This window comes from Mercurialis annua, linkage group LG1-X (genome assembly GCF_937616625.2).
Source record: "Mercurialis annua linkage group LG1-X, ddMerAnnu1.2, whole genome shotgun sequence".
NCBI classification, from domain to species: Eukaryota; Viridiplantae; Streptophyta; class Magnoliopsida; order Malpighiales; family Euphorbiaceae; genus Mercurialis; species Mercurialis annua.
This window is the reverse complement of record NC_065570.1, coordinates 64,481,247-64,495,329: the sequence shown is the minus strand read 5'-3', so window position 1 is coordinate 64,495,329 and position 14,083 is coordinate 64,481,247. Positions and strand designations below refer to the sequence as shown.

General features: G+C 32.4%; 1 protein-coding gene across 1 annotated transcript; it reads left to right on the top strand.

The window, feature by feature from the left end:
- The first annotated feature begins 3,695 nt into the window (after positions 1-3,695).
- Positions 3,696-7,812, top strand: LOC126683929 (ruBisCO large subunit-binding protein subunit alpha). Its single transcript, XM_050379448.2, has 8 exons — positions 3,696-3,855; positions 4,071-4,254; positions 4,467-4,588; positions 4,753-4,960; positions 5,057-5,202; positions 5,305-5,611; positions 6,141-6,592; positions 7,223-7,812. Exons 1-8 carry the CDS (start codon positions 3,802-3,804, stop codon positions 7,508-7,510), a joined length of 1,761 nt encoding a protein of 586 aa, XP_050235405.1. The 5' UTR covers positions 3,696-3,801; the 3' UTR covers positions 7,511-7,812.
- Positions 7,813-14,083: the final 6,271 nt, after the last annotated feature.

Below are 14,083 nucleotides of genomic sequence, written 5' to 3'. Positions count from 1 at the left end.
GAATATTTGGTAAAGTTGAAATTATTTTGCCCCTAGAGTTCGAATTATTTACAAGAATGCCATAATGGCAAACTTGTAAATAATTGAAACTTCAAATAATATCTAGATATTTTCCTAAGCTAAACTTGGTGCCCAAGTCTCTATTTCATCTTCTCCATTTGAGTGTGGGTGCCGAACCATTCAAGCTAAAAACACAAAAATTTATCCTTTGATTTTCTCTCAAAATTTTCTTAACGGAAATTGACGAGGAGCTTACGTAGATCATTAATCTATATTTGCATGTTCATTTGAGGTATAATTTCAAGCTCAAATCTTAGTTTTTATTTGCTGATGTTGGTTGAGGTCTAGAAACATGCATAGGATGGTTTACATTTGATGTTTGATGAATAATTAGTTGGTTTTGGTTGTTATTTATGTGGGTTTCGGTTTTTAAATAATTTTTCCGTAAAAATTAAATTATTTATTTAAATTTCTGGGCTGATCTATATGATGATATTTATATATGCTTTAAAGTGAAATTTTTGTGGATTAAAAATGTTAAACATTTCGGGTGTTAATTTAATTAGTTGGGTTTCGGTTTTTAATTGTTTTAAAGCTTAAAAATAGCTTAAAAAGGGTAAATAAAATGATTTTTAATTTCTGGAACTAACTTTGTTCATGGATGAGTTATATTTGTGGTTGATGTTAATTAAATGGTTGATGGTTAATTTTTAGCGGTTTAATAATCGGGTTTAATTTTTAATAACTCTATTCGGCTAAAAATTATGGAAAAAGGGTAAAACTGTCATTTTAAATTCTGGGCAGAAAATATTTATGAAAAATTTATGAAATGTGTTTGATAATTATTTGTGGAGTTTAAATGATTTTTGTGTAGTGTTTTGAAGGATTAATAATCGGTTTTGATTATTAATTGTTATTTCGGTTTTAATGGTTAAAATAATGGAAAATATTATTTTAAAAATATTGGGCTGCTGTTTTTACAAGATAAAAATTAAAAATGTATTTGAAATTATTTTTGGTGAATTTCGGTGTTAAAATGGCTTAAAATGGATTTTTAAGCGTTTTTAGCGTTTTTGAGTTTTCCGGCCAAAACCACCGGAATACGGTGACCGGAGTATGAGTAGAGGGGATAGAGCATGTTGGCTCAGTCCTAAACTCATTTGGCAGCAGTTAGTGCCGAAATGTTTTTTGGCAGAAAATAAGGGGGGGCCGAGCCCCGGGTCAAAAATATTTTACGGAAAAATATTTTTGGTTATTTTTGAAATGTGGTATATTTGTTGAGATTTTCTGAAGGTGTATTTTAGAAAATTATGTGAATTGAATGTGTGATAGAATTATATGGAATTATAATTCTATGTTTATTTATTGAAATAAATAAACTACGTGGTGTATCGTATAGAAATACGATGACGCGGATATAGATAGTCGGAATCAAATTTGGTTTGTGATTATGTGGTTATATGGTTGAGTCGGTCTAGAGTTTATCCTAGAATTTAGAGTTATTACATTTATTAATGTTTAATCTCTAAATTAGATCCAGCGAGTTTTGTCGCGGAAACCGGCGAGCAAAGGTTTTGATTAATCGACGGGTGGTATTTTTATAATTGGAATAAGCGAGTACTGTGAGTGTGTTTACAACTTATACTGCTAAATATTAGTATTAAAAATATTTGCGAACTGCTTTACATGATTTGCAAATGCTTTATTTTATTTTGAATTTAAATCGCATGAACTATTCATAGTGTTGAAACCGATTTAGATTCATTGAAACGTGCTTACTATTGGGCGGCAATAGTGCTGTGTGATCACCGGTATTGCATTTAGAATGGGTTGCATGTGAATATACTGTGTGAATCCTGGCGACGGCCTGGAAAGTCAGGCGACGGCCTAGACTCTGTGTGAACAGATCTTCAGAGGCAACGGAATATAGACGACCAAAGGCAGTAAAGAGAAACTGCCGAGATCTGAGAGGTTGAACCTTTTAAAAAAGTAAAAATGGCGACGGTATATATGTACTGCCGAAATCTGTTGTATGGTGAAAGAGTCTAAAGACCTTCACATACGTAAAAGATGAATGATCAGATTTGACGGGCTAAAGTACAAAAAAAAAAAAAGAAATGAATAAATACGGCCATAAAAAGGTTAACCCGAATATGATGAAATGATGTGGAATATTTATGTTTCCTGTTTTGAAAGCATATAGGAACATGAATCATGGTTTAGGGTTTCATATGAATCGGTAATCTGGAATGCATTGCTTTCATATTAATGTTTATTAGTACATGTTGTACGCATTCACCAGTTTTTATAACTGACCCCGTTGAATTTAATATTTTTACAGGCGAGTAGTTTGACGTGTGGATTTCCAATTTCTTGTTCCGGAAATCCCTGGCTTGAATAAAGTGAGAATGACTTTCCTTTATGTGTCTAGAGTTGCAGTAGCTAGAATAATGAACGGTGATACCCTAGTAGTCGTTGGACTTATTTATGCTTTATATTTTATAACGCTTAAACTCTGATAATATGTAATATGTGAATGCTGTGCGAAAGTCCGAGCGACTGCACTTGAATAAAATGCGGCGAGCGCATCTGCATAATGAAATGCAGTTAAATCCATAATGAAATGGTCTGCATAATGAAATGCGGTTAAGTCCATAGAGAAATGGCCTGCATAGTGAAATGCAGTAATTACCATAGTAAGTTGGTATGCATAATGAGATGCACGATAAACCATAATGAAATGGTTTTAAAAACTAAAATGCAATAATTAAAGAAAAAAATTATGTGCATGTTTTAAATGGTAATTGATAATAGAACGTTTTAAACTGCGATTTTAAAATGTTCGAAAATGTTTTGAATTCCGCGAAAAATTTTAAGTGAATTTTAATGTACTTTTAAGGCTTGCTACGGGTTTCGGAGCAACCACTCCCATTCCCTAGCGCCGGTCTCGATGCCGAGAATCGGGTCGTGACATAGAGTTCAAATTCGCTCAAGCTCGTGTCCAGGCTGAATTCGAATTTGAGAATTTAATATCATTCGAGTTTGAACTTGAATAACACGTTTGAGCTCGAGCTCAAGTAGCTTGGATATTATTCAGACTCGATTTCGAACTTGAGAATTGATATTCATTCAAGCTCGATTTTGAGCTTGGATAACACACTCGAGTTTAAGCAACTCTCGCCTTAAGCGTTTACATTGAGAACAAAATGTATATTCAAGTCTCTTTTTTGTCCATATTATTAAAGTTAAATTCATATATTTTCATTTGACAATATTAAATTACGTATTTTTAATTTTGTAATCATTAAATTTTTTTTATCACAAAAATAAAATGCGTATATTGTTAGTGCAGTGTGGATAAGTTTTTTATGATCGTCTTTTCTTTTTAATTTATGAAATTTAGTCCATCTATTTTAATGTTTGTTAAAATTAAATTTCTAAAATAACCTTTTTTTTCTCATTCGAGTTTACATCGTTAGCACATTTTGTGACGGACATTCGATATCTATAAAATTAAAAAAATAAGTTGTTGATGTTTATAAATATAAGAGAAGGGCCAATGTCCAAAACATGACAAGTACATGGACTCAAGAATAAATTATGCCAAGGTTGGGGTCACTGGCTAGCCACTAGTAACCCAGTGGGCAGCAACAACCAAACAAAAACAGTCAAGTTCGTAGAACTACAAAGAATGTTCTGGAACCATTTTTCAACAATAAAACTAAACCCTAATTGTAAAACCCATTTCGTTTCTCTCTGGGTCTTGCCTCTTTTCCTTATCCAAACAAAGCTTTAGAAAAAATGGCAACTTCTAATGCTATCTCCACTGCTTCCATTTTCTGCTCTCCCAAACAGGTACTACTCTTACTGGCTTCAATTTTCTGTTTGTTTCTTTGGAAAATTATATAAACTTTCTTTCATTTTCTTACATGTAATTGTATAATTTAGTAACCCTATAGTGAAAATGGTCGTGGGTTTAATTTGAGTTAATAAAGTCAGCGTTTTTACCATTTTACTACATGGTAGCTTGTTTTATCAATTTTGAATTGTGCTTGATTTTTGAGTTGCAGGGAAGTTTGAGAAGGAGAGTGAACCAGCAGCAGAATCAGAAGATGAATTATGGACAGAGCTCTAGAAGATTTGCAGTGAGAGCTAATGCTAAAGATATTGCATTTGACCAGAAGTCCAGAGCTGCACTTCAGGCTGGCATTGATAAGCTTGCTGATGCTGTTGGCCTTACTCTTGGCCCAAGGGGTAATTTCATTTCTTCATCTTAATTGCTCTAAGAGATGTTTTACTAGGAGTGTTTTACCGTTTATATAATCAATTGCTGAGGTGGTTTTGTTATATAAGATTGTTATGGGTTTTAACGTGATGTAAATAAAGTTGGACATTTTTTTAAATTTGTCTTATGGTTTGCTACATATTAAAGTGTCGACTGAAACATATTTGTGTGCATATTGTAGGGAGAAATGTTGTTTTGGATGAGTTTGGAAGTCCTAAGGTGGTCAACGATGGAGTAACAATTGCCCGAGCTATTGAGTTGCCCGATCCCATGGAGAATGCTGGTGCAGCTCTGATAAGAGAGGTGAGACCTTGTGATTCCTCTCCTACTTCTCTATATAATTTAAGAATTCACCTGCCATTGTTGTATCCATGTGAATCAATGGTTTGTTGTAGTACATGTTGCATTTTTATGTCGTCTGGATTCAGAATTAGAAAATTGATATGTTTTGGTTTTATGGAACGAAGGTGGCTAGTAAAACTAATGACTCTGCCGGTGATGGAACAACAACTGCATCAATCCTTGCCAGGGAAATAATCAAACTAGGACTTTTAAGTGTCACCTCTGGCGGCAACCCAGTCTCAATTAAAAAAGGGATTGATAAAACTGTTCAGGGTTTGATAGAAGAACTAGAAAACAAGGCTAGGCCTGTTAAAGGTCGTGATGACATCCAAGGTATTGTTCTGCTTACTCATTAGTTCAATAAATCTTTAAAGCCAAATCTTTTTCTGACATGTGATTGCCAACTGATATCGGGTTATATGCCTTTAGCTGTTGCTACCATTTCTGCTGGAAATGATGAGCTTATCGGCATAATGATTGCTGATGCAATTGACAAGGTGGGGCCTGATGGTGTTTTGTCAATTGAGTCATCATCTTCATTTGAGACAACAGTGGAAGTTGAAGAAGGAACAATGGTATTCTATTTATCCCTGTTCTGTCTCTCTTCTGTTTAGCTCACGAGACAATCCTTGTTTTTAGATTCTAAAATATTAGTATGGCTCTATGTGATATTGTAGATAGACAGAGGCTACATCTCTCCCCAATTTGTTACAAATCCCGAGAAGTTAATTTGTGAATTTGAGAATGCAAGAGTGTTGGTGACCGATCAAAAAATTACAGCGATAAAGGACATAATTCCTCTGCTGGAGAAGACCAGTCAATTGAGAGCACCTTTGCTTATAGTTGCTGAGGATGTTACTGGGGAGGCTCTGGCTACGCTTGTTGTGAACAAGTTGCGAGGTATTTTAAATGTTGCAGCTATCAAAGCCCCAGGATTTGGTGAGCGGAGAAAAGCATTGCTTCAGGATATTGCTATCTTGACGGGTAATAAATCATTTGATATTTTTATGATTACTGCTAAGTGCTAAATTGGTGCAGTGTGTAGCTATATGAGAACCTTAAGGTGAGAAAAATGTAACTGGAGTGGTTTGACAATTTGCATGACGGCTAGTGATCATTTATTTGTGTTAGTAAGGCTTAATTGCAAAATAAATGATGAACTCTAACTTGTTTTGCAATTTTAACATGAATGTTCAACTTTGGCAATTAAGAACACAAACTACCAATTTTTGTAATTCGAGATACTGGTCAATTTTTCGTTTAAAAAATGCTGATGTGGATGTTCTGGTGTCTGCTGTTCAAGAGTCCACATCGGCATTTTTGTTCCAAATTGCAAAAAATAAAATAAAAAATGTTCGTGTTTTAAATTGCCAAAGATGAAAAATTCGTGTTAAAATTGCTAAACAAGCCGGGGTTCATGATCTATTTTGCAATTAGCCCTTCTATTAAATGAATATTTTGTGTTAGTGTGGCTGATGGGTTCTAATCCTCCGTCCACCTTTCCTATATTTAGGAGCTGAGTTCCAAGCCAGTGATCTGGGTTTACTCATCGAAAACACACAAGTTGAACAACTCGGTATTGCAAGGAAAGTGACCATTACCAAGGATTCCACAACCCTTATTGCAGATGCTGCATCCAAGGATGAGTTACAAGCTAGGGTTGCTCAACTGAAAAAGGAGTTGTCTGAGACAGATTCTATTTATGACTCAGAAAAATTGGCTGAAAGAATTGCCAAATTATCCGGTGGGGTTGCTGTAATCAAAGTAGGAGCTGCAACAGAGACTGAGCTTGAAGACCGTAAACTTCGAATTGAGGATGCCAAGAATGCTACATTTGCTGCAATAGAGGAAGGTATTGTTCCCGGTGGTGGTGCTGCATTGGTTCATCTCTCGACATATGTTCCTGCCATCAAGGAAACGATTGAAGATGCTGATGAGCGGTTAGGTGCTGATATTGTCCAAAAGGTAACGGCTGTTCTACTTAAATGTGTCTTTAATATTGAAAGTCAGTTCTTAAAAATTTCAAAGGAGCCAGTTTTTTTTTGCTTAAAATTGGTGTTTCAAGATATAATTGATTTGTTTGAGATTGATTCTTGGATAAATATGAGCTCCAAATATATAGTTGAGATTTTATTTGTGGGTTTCGAGTTCTTATCTGTTCGTAGTGCCCCTCCTAGTTTTTTTTGGATGCGGATGGAGTTGACTGATTCTCTTGTTAAGTTACAAGACCTTACTTTACATACCTGTTTGCATATTTGTAGTTGTTGATAGGTGTGTGCAAAACCGAATAATCCAACTGAACTGATAAATTCAGTTCCGTTCAGTTTGATACTATAAAAAAGATGGGTTTTTGGTTCTTTTCAGGTTTGGACATCAAAAAATATCAGTTACATTTTAGCATAAACCGAACCAAACTGAAAAATTAACTGAACCAACTAGTTCGGTTCGGTTTGAAATCTTTAATTCTTAAAATTTTGGTTCGGTTTGGTTTGGTTTTTAGAAAAACAAAAAATTGGTTTGCTTCGGTTAGAACCAAATGCACTCCTCTAGTTGTTGACCTAATTAATTTATATTATCAACTGAATTTCCCCACAGGCATTGGTAGCACCAGCATCGTTGATAGCTCAAAACGCTGGAATTGAAGGCGAGGTAGTTGTGGAGAAGGTAAGGGCTCGCGAGTGGGAGATTGGTTACAACGCCATGACCGACAAATACGAAAACTTAGTGGAGGCAGGCGTTATTGACCCAGCGAAGGTGACTAGATGCGCCTTGCAGAATGCTGCATCAGTTGCGGGAATGGTCCTAACCACTCAAGCCATTGTGGTTGAAAAACCTAAGCCAAAGGCACCTGCCGCTGCTCCTCCACAGGGTCTTATGGTGTAATTTACTAGGAAATTCTTAGAACTAGTTAGATTCTTGAGAGATGAGTTTGGTTTTGTTTCGAGGAGCTACGAATTGTCAGTCCGGGATCTCCGTGTATCTTTAACTATGCTTATCATTTGATCAATAGCTTCAAGTTTGTCGGAACTGGAGGTTGTATACAGATTAGACTGGAGTCGAGGGATTTTACGACATTGTGATCTGATTGATGCTGTACAAGGGATAATCATTCTGTACCTTCTTTACTCTTTTGCTGTCATGAATAAAACGTTATATCAAAATATTCAAACTTTCTTCTGTGTAAATTATTGTTTTTATCAGAGCAGGTCAAATAAAACTGAAATGAGGAAATGCATTTATTTTTTTCAAAAAAAGAACGAATTAATCGAATTGCAGTAAAATTGGTTAAATTGATGAAAAACATAAAATTACTATTAAAAATAAATAAAAATATGAAATATTTGTTGAATTGAATTTCTGAAATAAATTAAAAGAATTTTCTTGTAATAATTGAAATACATCAATTGGCACTTTGGAGTTTACAGTCTATAAATTTTTTAACAAAAAATAATCTGGTTTTTGATCTTATAATTTGAAAATAAATGACACATTTTTATTTGATCAATTAAGAATAATATTATATATTTAAGTAAACTAAGAATAACATATTTTATTTTAAGTCAATCAAAAAAAATTCTTAGTAGACTCAGTCCACCACGTTATCCGTGAACTAATCCTATCACATAATGACACGTTATTAAAATGATGGCAATCTTATAATATTACTATCGACTTAAGTAGCAATATGGCTCAATTGATCACAAGTGTGGACAGTAAGCATGGGACATAAAAGAACCAAGGTTCGAATCCCATATCCCTCAAATAGGACTTATTGGAAGCATTTGTGGATGAGTTGTTAAGCCAATATTAAGCGGGAGGTTCGGGCGGTGGGATGCCGAGGCTAGCCTCCCCGAGAGTTTACCCAGGTGGTCGGGCTCCGCCGTAAAGGGTGGTCGGGCTACGCCGGGGGTTCCCTCGTTACCAAAAAAAAAAACACATAAATTAATTTTGTTGGCAAATCAGTACACGAACTTGGTGATTATGGGCAATTAGCCTATTTTGGCAAATTAACTTACAAATTAAGAGGACAAATTACCAATTGAGGGAACTATTAACTTACAAATTGAGGGGACAAATTGCCAAAAAAGGGCAAATTGCCCATAATCACCAAGTTCGTGTACTGATTTGCCAACAAAATTAATTTATGTGTTTTTTTTTTGGTAACGAGGGAACCCCCGGCGTAGCCCGACCACCCTTTACGGCGGAGCCCGACCACCTGGGTAAACTCTCGGGGAGGCTAGCCTCGGCATCCCACCGCCCGAACCTCCCGCTTAATATTGGCTTAACAACTCATCCACAAATGCTTCCATTGGCAAATTAACTTACAAATTAAGAGGACAAATTACCAATTGAGGGAACTATTAACTTACAAATTGAGGGGACAAATTGCCAAAAAAGGGCAAATTGCCCATAATCACCAAGTTCGTGTACTGATTTGCACACAAAGTTGATTTATGTTAATTGCCTATTGCTTACAAGTTGAGGGGGATATTGCCACTTAAATCTATTACTATTCAAATGTGTAAATAAATAATAAACAAATTTACAAGATTGCCATTATTTTAATGATGTGTTATTATATTATAGAGGTAGTCCATAAATGACGTGGTGGACTGAATCTACCTAAGAATCTCTCGTCAACTAAAAGTAAAATTGGGTCCTAATTTTTGTTCTTATCCATATTTTATAACTTTATCTTTTATCAATTTAAAATTATTGGATATTGCTCTTAAGTGATCGAGATGGTTGAAATTGAATTATTTTATTCAGATTAATAGTTTAATGACCAAATTAACCCTTTACTCATAAGTTTTTCATCAGAGAATGTTTATAAAAACAAATGAGAAGTACCATTTCATTTCGGGTATTAGAATTAGAAGTAGAGTTAGAAATGGTTATTTCATTTCTGGTATTAGAATTCGACATGGAGAAAACGAATAATATATGGACTTTTGTTTTTGAGCTTTCATTTATCCTTATTCTATGATGATCTATGGAACTTTGAGATTAAGTATTTTTACGTTTATTGTTATTTTTAAATTAAATATAATGGAACAAGATTCATCTTTAACTTAAACTAGAAAAATTACGTTGCTTCACTTCGGACAATTATTAATTTAAAGGTAATCATGACTAAAAATTAAAAAATAATTATTACCTAACTAATTGATGAATAATACTTATAACCGGCAAATGAAAATTATTCATCGACACATATTTTTAATTCAATTTGAATTATTTACAGGAAAGAAAATATAATTTTTTATCATATAATTAGTCATTTTTTTGCGATTCCCCTCCCATAATTCACTAAAATCTAAAATGTATCAATACTTAGAAGTAATATTTTATTTTCAATCATACCGATTATTCATATGCAAAAAGATAAATGTAATAAAAAAGTAAATTGATTTGTTTGTCTATATAATTATTGTAGCGTAGATGTACTTTTTTAATAACTACAATTTTGTTTTTTTTAATTGGGATTGGCGATCCTGGGATGAATTGAACCCATAGACGGATTCAAGATAAAGTTAGGGGTAGCCCGAGCCAGCCCTGTCTCAATTTTTCTAAAAAAAATTACATTTAAAACATTTTAAAAATATAATATAAATATGCCTTACTTTGGATTTTAAAAAATTATATCTTTCAGTGTATTTATAATGTAGTATAGTAATATTTTATATTTATTTAATTAAATTATGTCTTATTTTAAATAATAGTGTGACTTCGTCAGTGACCCACAACTTTAAAAGTATATTGTTTAATGTTTATATTACGTAATCTATAACACACTGTAATAATTATAAATTAAATTGTGCACTATTTGATAAAAAAAACAATCTGATAAATTATTTTAATCACATATGAATAAATATATGTGTGGTTGTTTTAAGTAAGAATAACATTTTATTTATAATTTTTTTGATGAAATATTGTGTCTATGTTAATTCAAAAACTACATTGCCGAGGTACTATGACAAATACATTAATATAAAAATGTTTTGATTAATCATTTTAACCTTAATAAAAAAAAGCATGAAAATCATGTGTTTTTAATAAATAGTAACATATTCCTGAAAAAAAAAAAACATTGCAGCAAAAATTTAAATTTAAATCATTTAATTAGTGAAGTGATGGTAGCCATTTAATGAACCATTCATCACATCCATTGATTATTATACCAGGGATGCTCTCTACCGTTCAAACAAAGTCCATTAAGACTTTGTTGTAAAATAAAAAGATCAAATGTCAGCAATTTTAATTAAAAACTAATTTGGTATTTCAATTTACAAAAACCTGAAAATTAGTGATTAGTTTTGCAAATCACCTAAATTTTTATTTTAGCTTATGCGTATCCTACGTCGAAAAGACATGTACCCAATTGATAATCTTAAGGGACAAGGAACATATTGAAACTGATTGGGGTAATGCAGAGCAGGAGAAGTCTTGTTTTTCCCAATTAAAATGTGAACTATTTAATTTTTTTTTTTGAAATAAAAAGTTCTATTAATCAAAAGCTGATTGATCAGCCAGTACATAGAATTTGATAATCGGAGGGACATGCCCCAACCAATTAGATAAACTAAAATAGTCATATACTACCACATGAGATTTTCTATCGTAATTAAAACAGCATATATGCATCTCAATTAAGCTAAAGTAGTCATGTGCTATCAAACTGATAATATTACAAAGCAAAGAGTTGTTGTTGAAGGCATCCATTACAACCTTTGAAATAAAGGGAATTAGATTAGCTTCGCTTGCCATGATAATACTAACTTTAATCGCACGACTGCTACAGCTAGCAGCTATAATTTCATCGTTAAAAGCCCTAATCACATCTTTTGTGACATATCTCTTCTCTTGAACATTAAAGACATCATCTATACTGACGAAAAATATACCGATATTTGGTGAAATCCGTTGTAAGATGGTGGCTCTAATTGTTTTAGAGATCCAAATCGCTTGCATCGCAAAATACAATTTCATCTCCAACGATGAAAAAAACTATTCTTAATTTCGATTAGAACAGATCTAATAAAATTAAGATACTAAGGTAGAAAAATAATTTCTAGATCTAGACCAAAATTGGCCAAGAAATAAACTTTATTCAAAATTTAAAGAGAAAAACTATGGAAAAGGCTAAAAAACTGAATTTAAGAGATTGGGGAGGTGATTTTTGGCCAAGAATGGCCAAAAACCACCTCCCAAATGAATAAAAAGGAAAAACTTACTAGGGTTTGAGAGGTTTCTCAAAGAGAGAGACGGCTAGGGTTTGTTGTTACTCGTGAACTATTTAATTTTTGAGAGTAATTATTCAACACAATTATTATGCTATGCTATATGTATAATTTATAATAATTTAATCAGTTAATTCTGTAATTAAAATAAATATATTCAGTCATCATTTTAAATCTATTTTCGAACTTATAATCATCATTTTAAACCTATAAAATTCTATTAAAATTAAAATTGAAAAAAATAAAAAAAATAAGTATATAAAATAATTATTCATTGAATTAACATGTTATAAAATAACCAATGAACTATAACTCAAATGTTATAAGCGTTAGACAATAAATTGCTAGTTTGTGGGTTTAAATCCTCCCAAAATTGTTTTCCCCTTCTTAATTATATGAAAAAAAATGTTATAAAATTAATTTTAAAAGATAAATTTTAAATGAGGATTGGGCATATTAATTATAAATTATAAAATTAATAAATCAATGACGTGGCTAATCATCAATTACGTAGAATAATTATTTTCCTTAAACACATTGAAAAGTGACGAATCAAATGCATTTCTCAGTTTATTTATTAGATAAAGTTGGAATAATTACAAAATTGATACCATAATTAGAATTTAGCTTTTGAAGTTTTTTGCATTCACATTACTTTCTGGTTTTGCTTCTTCTTTCTTTTTATCCCTTTCTCAGCCGTTCTTTTGTGCTTCTTATAATGTATTTTCTTCTATAAATTGGAAATCTTTTGTTTCGTATTTTTTTTCTCTTTATGTTTAACTTTTTGCATTCGGCAAAAATAAGAGTCTACCTTGAAAATTTTGTTCAATTTCATATAGTAAAGTTCATAATTAATACATTTAATATTCCGGATTAATTCCAAAATAAATAATGACTTATAGCTTTTACAATTTTAATACGAACTTTTGACTTTAATAATTTAAAATTATTAATTATGAATTGATTTTTTGCAAATTAAACCGCCGAAGAATCATAAAAATGCTGAAGTTGGAATATATTAGAGTAAATTATTATTAGATCCCCCACATATATCACAATTAACACTTTTTCATCCTTTCTATTTGAAAATCAAACGATATGATTTCTCATTTTTATTTTTCTCAACGATCTAATCATTCAGTCCATTTTTGGTGTTAGTCAACCGAGTCAACGAACTACATGGTCCCTCACTTTTATATCTCACAATGATTTCGTCTCTCATTTTTGTTTATGTCAACGATTTTATTCTTCATGACTGAAAATTCATTTACCGCTAAAGCCTTTAACTTAGTTAACTAACATAAAAAGTAAACGGAGGAATTAAACTGTTGACTAAAGTAATAGTTAAGGAACATGTCGTTTGATTTTCAAATAAGAAAAATTAAAGTGTAAATTATTATATATGTAAAGGGTCTCATAGTAATTTTTTCTATATACTACTACATCACTTTCCGACGTCTACTTATTAACACTTTTTTATATAATTTTTTTTTGAATCAAATCTTAATCTGAGCTAGCTAGAATGGAGTAATAAATAAGGCGGAACCAAATAGAATGATAAAAAGCATGTATGTTTTTTTTCGTTGGGATAATGTTGAGAAAAAACCCCAACTTGTAATAGAGTGGACCTAAGTCCGAGTTATCGATCCCACAAGGAGTGAATTCAAGAGTGATTATTGATGAGAATGAACTTAGTTGCTATTCAATTCGTTTAGCAAGAGAATAAGTATTTTTTTTCTTAATTAACCAATCAACCAACTACTAAAACTAATGCTAATTTAGGAATTAACAAATTACTAATTTAAAGAACCGAGTAAATACTATAATAATAAACGAAATTCAAGTGATAAAGAGGTTTGGGAGCTAATAATCCTCTTAGGTCATGCAATCAAGGGTATCGGGTTTAGGGTTCTAAACGAGGACCGAGTGTTCTAGACCGCAACTCCCGCTCTCTCGAGCTTCAAAGAGCTACAAAACCGCGACTAAACGAGCTTAACCTACTCTCGTAGCACTAAACGCAAATAGAAGCAATTAACAAATAATTCACAACTCATAGGCCACCTAATTACTAACCCACTCTCATGGTGTTACTAACTAAGTCTCTAATTAATCAAATCCAACTAATAAACCCTCTCTCAAGGTGAGAATTAATTTAAGAACAATACTTAGGTAGCTAATCTAAGCAAGCTTTAGGTTCCTTAATTAGAACAAT

Excerpts from the sequence above, each read along its gene's own strand:
- LOC126683929 (XM_050379448.2), top strand. The coding sequence starts at position 3,802 with ATGGCAACTTCTAATGCTATCTCCACTGCTTCCATTTTCTGCTCTCCC. Across the intron at positions 4,589-4,752 it reads GTGCAGCTCTGATAAGAGAG|GTGGCTAGTAAAACTAATGA; the intron begins GTGAGACCTTGT and ends TATGGAACGAAG. Across the intron at positions 6,593-7,222 it reads GTGCTGATATTGTCCAAAAG|GCATTGGTAGCACCAGCATC; the intron begins GTAACGGCTGTT and ends ATTTCCCCACAG.